The sequence below is a fragment of the Paramormyrops kingsleyae genome, chromosome 17 (genome assembly GCF_048594095.1).
Source record: "Paramormyrops kingsleyae isolate MSU_618 chromosome 17, PKINGS_0.4, whole genome shotgun sequence".
Lineage (NCBI taxonomy): Eukaryota > Metazoa > Chordata > Actinopteri > Osteoglossiformes > Mormyridae > Paramormyrops > Paramormyrops kingsleyae.
Genome location: NC_132813.1, coordinates 24,275,859 through 24,289,066, shown reverse-complemented (window position 1 = coordinate 24,289,066; position 13,208 = coordinate 24,275,859). Strand labels below are relative to the sequence as shown.

Below are 13,208 nucleotides of genomic sequence, written 5' to 3'. Positions count from 1 at the left end.
AATGCAGTGGAAATGGGTTTTTTGGGATTAAGTTCATTTTCATGGCAAAGAGGGACTTTGCAATTAATTCATCTGATCACTCTTCATAACATTCTGGAGTATATGCAAATTGTCATCATAAAAACTGAGGCAGCAGACTTTGTGAAAATTTATATTTGTGTCATTCTCAAAACTTTTGGCCAGGCCTGTAGAAGCCATTATACATGTGAGAGTCGCCTTTACGCATAATATTTTTAAATACAGAAAAAAGGTCAACAACCCAGTTCACATATTTTCAACTGCATAACTGAGATGCCGTCTGCAGTCGAGTGGCGTCTGATAGATAGATAGCCCTCAGATCCAATCACCGGTATTGTCAGGTTGCCAAGGAATGATTGACAGCACTCTGATCAAATGATCCTGGGCAGTATTCTACACCAATGCCGTTAAGGCGGCACTGGGGGGGCAAGTGTCAACCTTCTAAACCCGCCCCTGTCTATTTGATCGTTGATGGATCTTAAATTTAATGAAAACATTACATGGATGAAAATCTAGACCTAAAAATGTACGCTTTATCAAAATTGTAGCTGCAGTGACAGAGGGCAGAAAAATTGGAACTGAGTTATCATCTTAAGGCTAGTTTATACACGGCAGGTAGCGATTGTCACGTAATTTTCATCCTAGGGGTCGGCCTTGGACACGGCAGAGAGGGGTCGCAAACGACGCCGCTCAATACTCGAAAACTGAAACATTATTATTATTATTATTATGTTACTGGGAAAAATCGCGATTCAGTCATATCGCCAAGACGGTCTTCTCCATTTTCTTCCACGAACTTCCTATTGTCTGCGCCAACAATACATCAGGCCGCGGCACGCCAGTGTTCAACAAATTTGAACTTCGGGCTCACGTTCACCGAACCATGAGATGCGATGCGCTTGTACTTCTTTTGACGTGGCGGAAAAACGGTCTCATGCATGCCATAGAAAACTAGTTTCTGCGCACAACAGAGCGTTTGTCACGTTCGGTCCCAAAAATCATATTTATTCCGCGGAGGACAATTAGCAATCTATGGACCACGTTTAGTAGAGCGCAGTGAATATTATAATACTTATAGTAATGATTAATATATATAGCTAGATCTGAAATTATTCCGGGGGGGCGGGGTCAGCCTAGAGTTTGCTTCGTTCAATAGTCGCCACTGATTCAGCTGTAAAATTATTAATCACCTAGCTAGGTGGTTCAAATTAGGTTACAAAACTGATCTAGATAACTAGTTGTTAATCGTTAACGTGTAAATATGTACAATAAATTACACAAAAGTATCGAATGAGCAAGAAAATGTATGAAGTAACCATTTCGTGAAGCATACAAAGGAACATTTGGCAGCATTTGTATACCATGGCTCGTTGGTCTAGGGGTATGATTCTCGCTTCGGGTGCGAGAGGTCCCGGGTTCAAATCCCGGACGAGCCCACTCTTTTTGACAGATACTTTTCGGTATTTTCTAAAACCAAGTATTTTCAACAGTACGTCCGGTCCATTATTTTTTTGAAAATGTTTTGCATATTGCATAGATGCAAAAACTTTATTCACATTTAAACCCATAGGTTTCCGTTTCAGGAGCATTCATGAAGGGTGGGAAGACGTACCTCAGCCAATAGTCTTTGGCGCAGTGGTGCATTGTGGGACGGAAGCGTCTGTCTCTTGCTGAATCCTCCAGGCCACAGACAGCGGTGTTGCGCGCTTTTCGTTTTAGTTTTCTGCTGTTCAAATATTTTTTAAAGAATACCTTTTATTTAAAGTTTCAGTTTAACTAGTTTTTCTTTTTGTGGCTCATTTACTCAGAAGCTCTCCTGAAGAACTTTTTTTTCGCAACATAATGCCAAATTTTTGTGCGGCTCCAAATTGTACCAGAAAAAGCACCCAATCGGACCTAGCATTTTTTAGGTTTCCGAGGGACCCTCAAAGGTACGATAAATTTTACCAGGACATAGTAGTTCATAATCAATAAACTACATAGAAATAGTGGTGTATGTGGCTAAAAGGACTAGTATAAATCATGCGTTTTCAAATTAAACAATGCTCTTGTACTTCTGGCAAGAGCTTACTTTCTTTCAAGGAAATGTAAGAGTAAGCCAGGTGTTTGGAAATAGATTGCTAACTAGCCTTTGAAGGCGACACGAGTCGATAATGTTTGTATGCTTGCTCTTCGCCCTGCAGTAATCAGTTACAATTTAGCCTAGCAAATTCACGTCAAGCAAGTTACTGTTAGAATGCACGTTCGGTCTTTTAACATCTTTTATGTTTAACCTGGGAGAAAACCCTTTAAAAACACGGAACAGCACCCAGCTTTCTTTCTAAATATACTTCGAGTCCAGTATTTTATTGCGAACACTACCGCCTCACACTGAATGTAAGTGAAGGTACTGCGCAGAAAACGTAAACATCAGTTATTTCTTTGCTCGTTGGACGTGTATTGCAGTTTTGTTACTAACACACCGTGTTAGTAACAAACATTAATGAGAAAGTAGGTTAAGCACTGCATTTTCGTCCTTTCGTTTAATACTCGTTGCTTGAAATTTAGACCATAAATTGGAAGTGTCATACTAGATACCCTTTTACGTTAGGGACGAGGTCTGCCGCAGAGGCTAGATGATGGTAAGCGCTAATAGAATTGTGCTGTGGGACAATTTGTATTGTAATGGAGTTCGTAAACCCAGGCTTCGTATGGGAAGTTGTTCCATGCTACTAATGGATATACGAAAGTTTTGTAACTGGATGTTGAGATACACGTTCAATACTAGCAATATTGTGTTTATTATAGCCCTTTTAAGGACATTGTTCGTCTGCAGTCATATCGTCAAGCCAATTCAAAAATGCAGCATCTACTTTTCCTGCTTTTTTGTGCCCAGCTGTTTGTATCAATAAATGAGTAAAGTTCGTATTATCTTTAATTCACACTTGTCTACTGGACACCTGTGTAATACAATTGGCTTTTACATGGAAGTTCTTTGCATATTGTATAGTAGATACAGTAGTGTTCAGAAGGTACATTGTTCATTGTATTCATTAGCCCTTTTGGTATTGTTCATGATTGCAAAATTCAGAGAAAGAAGATGGAAGGTGTCCATGGAATGTATGTATAGGGATTAATCAGAATAAACTGACAGTAATAGTGATATCATTGTGGAACCAAGGCCTTGTGAATAATTATGTGAGCATAAAAGCTTCTGCATCAAAACACACTGCTTATAAGTCATATTCTATGTTGTATTATTCATACACTTTGCTTTCTTTGCGGTATCTGACAGCTCGCGTGGAGTTCCACAGAGTTCAATATTTCCCCAGTTTGACTTTCCATGAGAAGTTTAAAAAAAAAATCTGCCTCTTTGCAACCCTTCTTCCCATCGAAAGTTTCCAGAAATTTACTGGAAATGTTCTGTCCCTTTGCAACGTTGCCTAGTATTGTTTAATCCAGCATTAAGTATAACAAAATTTCCCAAATTAGTTTCCTTTATTAAATGTATGACGTTATGCAATTGCTTGATTTCCATTATTTATAATCATACAAATGCTACATTTAGTGAATATGTATGTATTAAGTTTTGCAATTACAGCCATTCATTTAACTATTCACAGAAGCTGTTTTGCACAAAAGCCCTGGCCTCTTGAGATTAACTACAATTTCACCTGCTTCCAATTTTACTGCCTTTGATTTGTGTGCTGCTTGTCAAGTCATGATCAACTTCTTCGACAATGCTCAAGGAACTGCAGATCTAGTTTGTATGGCACAGAATGGTTCCACTCTGCATGTTTTTCTCCATTAGATGCAAGCTGTGGGTGGAGAACTGCCGGCGAGCAGACCTGGAGGATAAAACTTCAGATCAATTGAACAAGCACTACAGACTGTGCGCCAAACATTTTGAGCCATCTATGATATGTAAAACGGTAAGAACGCAAGTCGTTCATGTCCATTGTATGTCAGCATACTCTATTGTTATTCTCTCATAAGTCTTTTTAATTATAAATAGGTAATTCCTCTGAAATTCAATAGTTAGGAATTTATTCACATAAAAAATGTCTTTGTGATGTATGTGTAATACGTATTTTAAAATTTTTTTTTGGTGTGAATCTCAGTCCTCAGAAAATTGCCAGTGAGCAGTTCATCATGCTTAAAATGGTTTTACTCTGTCCTTAATTACAAGGAGGAACTATTTTCAGTCTCTGTGGGTGTTTTTGATTGTTGCAGCCAGAAACACTTGTTTTTGCAGCAGCTTTTCTCACAATTTGTGATGCAAATTGCGGAGTTGTATGTGCTCTTTTTGTGCAAAATTTGCATAAATTGGCAAAATTGCAAGTTTGTGCATTTTTTACAACCTGCTTCCAGTGAAGAAATTACTTTTTATATTTCATATTGTATAACATGATCATATTTCAATGCTCTCTATATATAAAAGTTTTCACTAGTTCTGGGTACAAGCTGGGTAACCTGCTCTTACTCTTCGATCTAACTCATCCCAAACCAGCTGTATAAGGTTTAGGTAAGGGAATTGTGCGAGCCAGGTCATCTGTCGCAGTACTCAGGTTGTCAGCTCGAGCCCAGCTTCAGCAGAATAGTTACATGTCTGTGGGCCCTTCATCAAGGCCCTTAACCCCCAACTCGATGGGTGTCAATGCAGGTGGCTGCCCTTCGCTGCCAAGCTTGCTCTTACCTATTTGTGTGTCATGGAAAGTAAGATGAGGTAGACGAAAAGAGAATTTTTCCACAGTGATCGATAGGTGTTATTATTATTCTATAATAGCAAACTATTGACAGTATATTAAGACACAATAAGAAAACACACATAGTAGCTATCCATTATTAAATCAATCTAAGAAAAATGTGAAGAAATAAGCATTAGAAATTAAGTTATATAATGCCGGACAATGCGAGTGTTGCCAAGTGGAATGACAGTCAGACTGAATAAGCAAGTAAATTAAGGTATATTTTAAGGCGCAATTTGAAGGTAGTGTAGCCCCTCCACCCAGCTGGCTTTTTGACCATGTGTATTACTGACCACAGGGCTAGACATAAGGATTTAGGAGGGCACAGCCACTTTGGCCTTGGCTATTCATATTTTTTCTAGGGCACAAGGCCATTAAGCCTGGGCATAAGGCCAAAATCTGGAAATTTCATAGGACACCTCGGGCCTTGTGGAGGAATTTTATTTCCATAAAGGATGCATTTTTTTATTTTCAAAAAAGCAGAAACTTTGCAAAAAGGAATTGGGTCAATACTGAGTCACTAATTACCAATTACTGTAATTACCAAGTTTAGACAACCTACGCAATACGACCTTCGATTTGAGACAGAATATATATATTTATAGATATATATATATAGCTTTATTTCAAAAAACAAAATCCAACAATAAAGGAGCCGTCAATATTTTTGTATTTGTTTGCTCAGAACACCCGTATTCTTTTAGTGTACATGACAATTGACTTGACGTTCGTTTTTTGCACACTGCACGCTACCAGTCCTATATCCTCCCAGCAGAGCTTGGTACTTCTCTGAGTCAAATCTGCTCTGCCTCGGCAAATGTTTTTTTACAACACCATCTGACACTTACCTGAACAAAGTAGATAATTTGCAACATTTTGCGGCAGTAGCCGCGAGTTCAGCTTGCTTTCTTTTACGTTCTCAATCTTTGCGAGGCATGGTGACAGCATAAGCAGCAGACGACAACTACACGATGATTACCGAAGAGGACACCTATCTGTTATTCGGAAACCGTCGGATGGCTTTTCCAATCAAAAAACGTAACCCCCGATGATGCACCATTGTGACCAGAATTCAATGAATTGACCAGAATTCATTGCGGTTCATTCAGTAGTTGGGAATTACGAGATGTGCGGGTCGACCTCGTTTCTCGTATCGAAGGTTGGGTTCGGGTTCAGTACAGATGCATCGATTGTTGACGAGGTAAAGTGGACCGTGTCGTGCGCAAGTCTTTTGTGTAATGAACGTTACTTTCGGTAAAAAGGGGGCATACGACCAGACAAACATTAAAGGCAGGCCAATCTTGGCCGTAAGGTACTTCAATTTTGAGGAGGCGTGCGGCCAATTTTGAAAGGCACGACGGCCATTGGCCGCGGTGCCGCGGCTTATGTCTAGCCCTGTGACCATTCTACCATGGACACCAATACATTACACCACAAGGGAGGAGCTTAAGTGGATTGTACCAGGCAAGAATATACGTCTAGGATTAGGGCTGAACGATTTGAAACAACGCGATTAGCAAGTCATAAAAATTGTGATTTAGGATATACATTATACAGCACGTCGGACCCAGGGTTTAAAACTGCTGTGAGAATCCATCCATCCATCCATTATCTCCCGCTTATCCGAGGTCGGGTCGTGGGGGCAGCAGTCTCAGCAGCGAAAACCCAAACTTCCCACTCCCCGGCCACTTCATCCAGCTCCTCTGGGGGAATCCCGAGATGTTCCCAGGCCAGCCGAGAGACATAGTCCCTCCAGCGTGTCCATGGGTCTTCCCAGGGGCCTCCTCCCAGTGGGACATGCCCGGAACACCTCACCAGGGAGGCGTCCAGGAGGCATCCTAATCAGATGCCTGAGCCACCTCATCTGACTCCTCTCAATGCGGCGGAGCAGCGGCTCTACTCTGAGTCCCTCCCGAATGACTGAGCTCCTTACCCTATCTCTAAGGGAGAGCCCAGCCACCCTGCGGAGGAAACTCATTTCGGCCGCTTGCACTCGGGATCTCGTTCTTTCGGTCACTACCCACAGCTCGTGACCATAGGTGAGGGTACGAGCGTAGATCGACTGGTAAATCGAGAGCTTCGCCTTTTGGCTCAGCTCCTTCTTTACCATGACAGACACTCGTGAACAAGACCCCGAGATACTTAAACTCCTCCACTTGGAGAAGGACCCCATCCCCGACCCGGAGAGAGCATTCTACCCTTTTCCGGCTGAGGACCATGGTCTTGGATTTGGAGGTGCTGATTCTCATCCCAGCCGCTTCACACTCAGCTGCGAACTGTCCCAGCGAGAGCTGAAGGTCACGGTCCGATGAGGCCAACAGAACCACATCATCTGCAAAAAGCAGAGACCTAATCCTGAGGTCACCAAACCGGACACCCGCAACGCCCTGGCTGCGCCTAGAAATTCTGTCCATAAAAACTATGAACAGAATCGGTGACAAAGGGCAGCCCTGACAGAGTCCAACCCTCACCGGAAACAAGACCGACTTATTGCCGCCCATGTGGACCAGACTCTGGCACCGGTTATACAGGGACGGAACAGCCCTTATAAGGAAGCCCGGCACCCCATACTCCCGGAGCACCCCCCACAGGACTCCCCGAGGGACACGGTCGAATGCCTTCTCCAAGTCCACAAAACACATGTAGACTGGTTGGGCAAACTCCCATGAACCCTCCAGAACTCTGCGGAGAGTATGGAGCTGGTCCATTGTTCCACGGCCGGGGCGAAAACCACACTGCTCCTCCTGAATCCGAGGTTTGACATTCCGGTGGACCCTCCTCTCCAGAACCCCCGAATAGACCTTACCAGGGAGGCTGAAGAGTATGAAGAGTATGATCCCCTATAGTTGGAGCACACCCTCTGTCGGTGGGATTGAGGTGGTCTTCGAAGTACTCCTTCCATCGACCCAAAACGTCCCGGGTTGAGGTCAGCAGCACCCCATCCCCACCATAAATAGTGTTGATGTTGCACCGCTTTCCTGCCCGGAGCCGCCGGATGGTGGACTCACTCCCATAGCTGTTTAGCAGCATATTTTTTTTTTGGTGAACTGCTCTTCATTATGTGCACTGAACTTTATGAGCTGCCTGGTTTGCTCGGGAGTCCTTGGAATAGTACAACATGCTTATAACACAGACAAGTCACTTTAACATTACAACATGATTATACCACTGACATGCCCCTAGAATATTACAACATGATTATGACACTGTCAATTTGTGGATTAGCATTCCTTTGGCAATGGCACGCAGATATAAAATGAAGCATATTGCATGCAATATTTCTATAAAACATGCACACGTTTTGCATAAACAATATCTTTATGTTGCATAAACAACATGTCAGGAACAATGTCTTTTACATATTCCACGATGTAGAATAATGCAGAAGACTATTGCACGAAACACAGAAAACAATCGGGGGTGAGTTTCCCAAAAGTGTAAAAACTACATAAAAAGGAGTTTGAATGCTCTCTCTCTGAATAAATACGTTCTTAAGTTTTGTGAAACTCACCCCTGCTCAGTTCTTTCTCTATAAATACTACAGAAATACTGCTCTATCTCTACGCACAGAATTAGCGATTTTCAGAAAATTGTTTTTGAAAAATTAATCCTCATACGCCGTTTCACTTACATTAAACTAAGATATTCCGCTAAAATTTGGTTTTTTTGCAAGCGTATTTATAAAGATGTACTTACATTTATGAGCTTCTTTCCCCACACTGCTAGCCATCTTTTCTTTTCTTGTGTATTGCAATGCATTGTGGGAATTTTCTTCTTTCACTCGGTTTTGAGTCAGTATCTGAAAAATCTCTGTTTCAAGGGCTATCTTGAGGGCTGAACATCACTACCCCTCGCTGCTAAAAAGAAATGGGACAACACTACCCTACACGGGTACACGCAAAATAGGACCATGAAATAGGAAGGGTCGGGCTAAGGGATAGGGTTAAGTGGGGGTATTGGGATTGGGCCTTAATTTAGTGTTTTATTGTACTCGGCACTTTATTGTTTTAACTATATGTTAATTAGATCAACTAAAAGTTTAAATACGCTATATTAATATACTGGGCTGGGATTAAAGGACGGGGTCATAGTGAGTTAGGTAATTATGGGGCCAGCTCAGTGTTGTGTTTGCGAGATATTTGCCCTTCTGGATGCTTGTCCAGTCGGACTTCGCTTGCGAGCAATGTAAGTTAGTGGACTCACTCATGGTCCAGGTTTGTGACCTTGAGGAACAACTGGCTCTCATCCAACATAACAGTGAGTTAAAGGAGAGAGAACATGCCTTTTAGGGAGACTGTGTGTACGTCACAAGCGGGGAGAGGGGAGAATGATGAACAGGTAAGTCGAAAGAGCTGGGTGAACGGAGGTCATAGACATAGAAAAGGGCGTACACAATTCACAAAGGCGGCATCACCTGAAGTTACGGTGTCTAACCGCTTTCAGGTGCTTCCAACTTTAGAGCCGGAAGAGACTGGGGAGGCAGGTGGACCCTTGGGCACCATGGAGCCACCTACCCCCAGGAGGAGGGAGGTTGTGGTAGTAGGGGATTCAATTATTAGAGGTGTAGACAGTTATGTGTGCACCCGTGATAGAGGGTCCCATATGGTGTCTTGCCTGCTTGGGGCCCAGGTAGGGGACCTTCTGAATCGAGGGTGGATCCAGTTGTCGTGGTGCATGTTGCATGTTATAGAAGTCGCGAATAAGCTTAGAAGCAGAACATCCATGGTGGTATTCTCTGGAATACTTCCCGTGCCACGTGCAAGCCAGGCTAAGTTAGCTGAGATAAGGGGAATAAATGCATGGCTAAAATTGTGGTGTAGGAAAGAAGGGTTTAGGCTTATGGGGCACTGGAATACCTTCTGGAACAGGTGGGACCTGTTCAAGGTGGACGGGTTGCATCTGAACCATAGGGGAACCAGTGTATTGGGGAGGCGTATATGTAGAGTAGTTGAGGAATGTTTAAACTAGGAACTGAGGGGGCAGGGAGGTTAGTTAAGAATTTATGTGGGGAGAGACAGAAAGCCCCAATAAATATTAAAAGTGGGCACTGTAAAAGGCCTACCATTTGTGGTCTGTATTTAACCCTCTGGAGTCCACGGCATCGTCGGCGATGCCGAGTATCTTTCTCATGTATTTCAATTCATAACTCGCTAAAATCTTATTATAGAAACATGAAAAAAACACTGACTAAATCTGTAATCGGTCTTCTTTTCAAAACGTCCATTGTCGGAAGTATTAATTTTTTTAAAATTAAGTTAAATCGGCAAACTTACCTTACTTTGTTTTACCTGCATCGGGGGCGTGTAGTACCGCTCTCACCCGAAGATCGCTATTCACATTCTAAATAGCCGCATTAGCGTGTATTCAAATGGCATTTGCATGGTAATTTGATGAACAGCGCAACGGTGAAACACGATCCAGATACATCCCTGTCAGCACTATAAAAGGGGGTGGGGGATGTGGCCAGGTGACAATGGCTCATGCATACACATGAAAGTTGCTACATATTCAATGAAAGGAGCCAGAAATAGTGACATGAGTTCGGTTTTTCTTATTTATTTATTCAACTGAATATTGCAACTACACCATTTAGTCATCTTCATGTAGCCAAGACTTTGTTGATCAGATATCTGGGATCAAAACAAACTGCCAGCATTGCTTACTATGTACATTTTATAATGTGTCTGCAATTGTTCCAAACTGCATTTTGCAATGTCTATACTTTGATGTCAAATTACAAACTTAACATAAATCTAACATATTTACAAAGTACACTAAGATAGATGAGTTTAATGCCAAAACAAATATAAGAAATAATTTATTTACCATGAATTAAGTTTGATATTGCATGAAATGTGTGACCATGCCCCAGTGAGTGAAAACGTGTTCCCTACCCCTAGACCCCAGAGGGTTAGATGCTAGGAGTATTAGAACAAAATTAATGATTTAGAGGCTCTAATTTCATCGGACACAATTGGACATTATAGGAATAACTGAAACATGGATGAGTGACAATGATGGTGAAGAATATAATATGGATGGTTATACGTTGTTCCGTAGAGACCGGATAGGCAAGAAGGGAGGTGGTGTTGCAGTATACGTAAAAGAAAACTTGCAGGCAAGGGAGTTCACTGATAAAATTAAAAGTACAGAAGCTGTATGGATAAAGCTTGATGCTAAAAACTCAAATGGCCTAATTGTCGGTGTTTGTTATAGAGCACCTAATGTAGCTGCAGAGGAAAGCAGAATGTTATATGACGATATCAGGATTATAAGTAATAAAAATTATGTGGTGGTCATGGGTGATTTTAATTTACCTGGGATACAGTGGGACACAGTCTTTGGCTCTTCTGTAAATGAAACTGAGATGTTGGAATTAGTACAGGATTGTTTTTTTACTCGGTTTGTCAATACCCCTACCAGGGGAGAAGCCCTTCTTGATCTTGTTTTCTCTAATAACCAGGATAGGATTGGAAAATTAGAGGTTTTAGAACCATTGGACGGTAGTGATCATAACATGGTTAAATTTGAGGTTAATTTTAGTGTCCAAAGAGCAAAGTCGAAATTAAAAGTATGCAATGTTAGGAAGGCTAACTTTAATGGTATGGGACTGAAACTAGAAACTGTGAACTGGACGGAGTTAAATAGCAAAACAGTTGAAGAGGCATGGGCATATTACCTATAGTTTTAAAAGAGATGAGGGATATTATTAGCCAACTTTTAACTTTAATATTACAGAAATCGTTGTCTGCGGGTGCGGTACCTTCAGATTGAAAGCATGCTAATATAACACCTATATTCAAAAAAGAGGATAGAAGTAATCCAGCACACTATAGGCCAATCAGTTTAACTAGCATTACTGGCAAAATAATGGAAGCTATAATCCAAGTGAAAATGGTAGATTACCTGGCTGCAAATAACATTCTGAGGGATAGCCAACATCGATTTAGGAGAGGTAGATCCTGTTTAACGAATCTACTTGAGTTCTTTGAGGAAGCTATGAGTGAAATTGATCACAAAAAGGCCTACGATGTGATCTACTTAGATTTCCAGAAGGCCTTTGATGTTGTCCCCCACAAACGGCTCTTGCTAAAGCTCAAAGCTGCAGGGATTTTAGGAACTGTGGCAGCTTGGGTCGAAAACCGGTTAACTGACGAGAAGCAGCGAGTAGTTATTAGAGGCATAATGTCACAGTGGGCCTGCGTTCATAGTGGGGTACCGCAGGGTTCAAATTAAGGGACCACTACTGTTCCTAATTTACATTAATGATATTGACACCAATATATACAGTAAACTGGTTAAATTTGCAGACGACACCAAGGTGGGTGATGTAGCAGATACTGATCTAGCAGCAGAGAGGCTACAACGGGATCTGGATTTAATTAGCGGCTGGGCTGATACTTGGCAGATGAAATTTAACACAGATAAATGTAAGTTAATCCATGCAAGGGAGCAGAAATATAAAGTACAGATATTTTGTGGGTTCCACTGAAATAAAGGTAGCTGATTACTAGAGCCCGACTGATTTATCGGCAGGCCGATATTATCGGCCGATATTAGGCATTTTCCAAACTATCGGTATCGGCATTTATAATGGCCGATAAATGAATATTTAAAAAATAAAATAAAAACGGACAAAACACCCTTCAACCATGTCATGAGTGTTGGTGTTGTATAGTTTGTACAGCAGAGGGCACTCTACACCGTCCCTGTTGGCAACACTCGTGTATAACGCGCCACACATCCTGCAACCTGCTGATCCAGCCAGAGTCGGACAGAGAGAACCAGTTATCCGCGAGTGAGATCATCAGTGAAGTGTGTTCATGGTGAGTTGGTCACGAGACATACATTGCTTGAATAACAATTTAAAGAACATCCCCATCAGTTCTCTTAACTCAAATAAGCATGACAAAATTCGTGACTATCATGTCCAGTTTTGCTGCTGTTAAATAAGCCGAGAGTGAAGCGGAATTAGCTAGTAATTACGTTACGTTGTTACAGTGTAGTTGACTGACTGTCCTTTTAACTTTCGACAATGAGACTGAAGTATTTCTTTAATACTTTACTTTAGGACTTTACGTTTCATATCTTAAGTCTGTATTTTTATACATTTTATTTATCAGAACTTTTATATATTTGATGTTCCTCTGTTCTGTTGTGACAATAAAAGAAACAAGTTTCTTTTTAAAATGCATTATCATATGTTAGTTAAAACTCATAAATAACTATAAATAACTAATGTTAGTTAAATCTGTTAATGTTTTGTTGCGCGTTTCTGAAATTTAAAATACAGTCGAACCTCGTTACAACGTACCCCGTTTATAACGTTTACACCAATACAACGTTCAAATTTCGATGTCCCGAATTCGCGTAATGCATTATTCCATTTGCCGGTATCGCTTAGAACATACACCTTTACAGCGTAAACTTCGATATAACGTATGATTTTCAGAGGAAAATAGG

The 13,208-nt window shown here is 41.4% G+C and overlaps 1 protein-coding gene and 1 non-coding gene across 3 annotated transcripts in view; both read left to right on the top strand.

Moving 5' to 3' along the window:
- Positions 1 to 482: 482 nt before the first annotated feature.
- LOC111833651 (52 kDa repressor of the inhibitor of the protein kinase-like) overlaps positions 483 to 13,208 on the top strand; it is a 28,489-nt gene continuing 15,763 nt past the window's right edge. Inside the window, exons 1-2 of one of the 2 annotated variants that reach the window (XM_023792154.2) lie at positions 483 to 1,949; positions 3,809 to 3,929. In XM_023792154.2, the coding sequence (XP_023647922.1) occupies positions 1,861 to 1,949; positions 3,809 to 3,929 (210 nt within the window). In that variant the 5' untranslated portion in view covers positions 483 to 1,860. Of the gene's footprint in view, positions 1,950 to 2,097; positions 2,395 to 3,808; positions 3,930 to 13,208 lie in introns of those variants that run through there. The other variant, XM_023792155.2, reaches the window with a different exon arrangement.
- trnap-cgg (transfer RNA proline (anticodon CGG)) lies at positions 1,383 to 1,454 on the top strand. Its single transcript has one exon. It is a non-coding gene; the product is annotated as a tRNA-Pro (tRNA).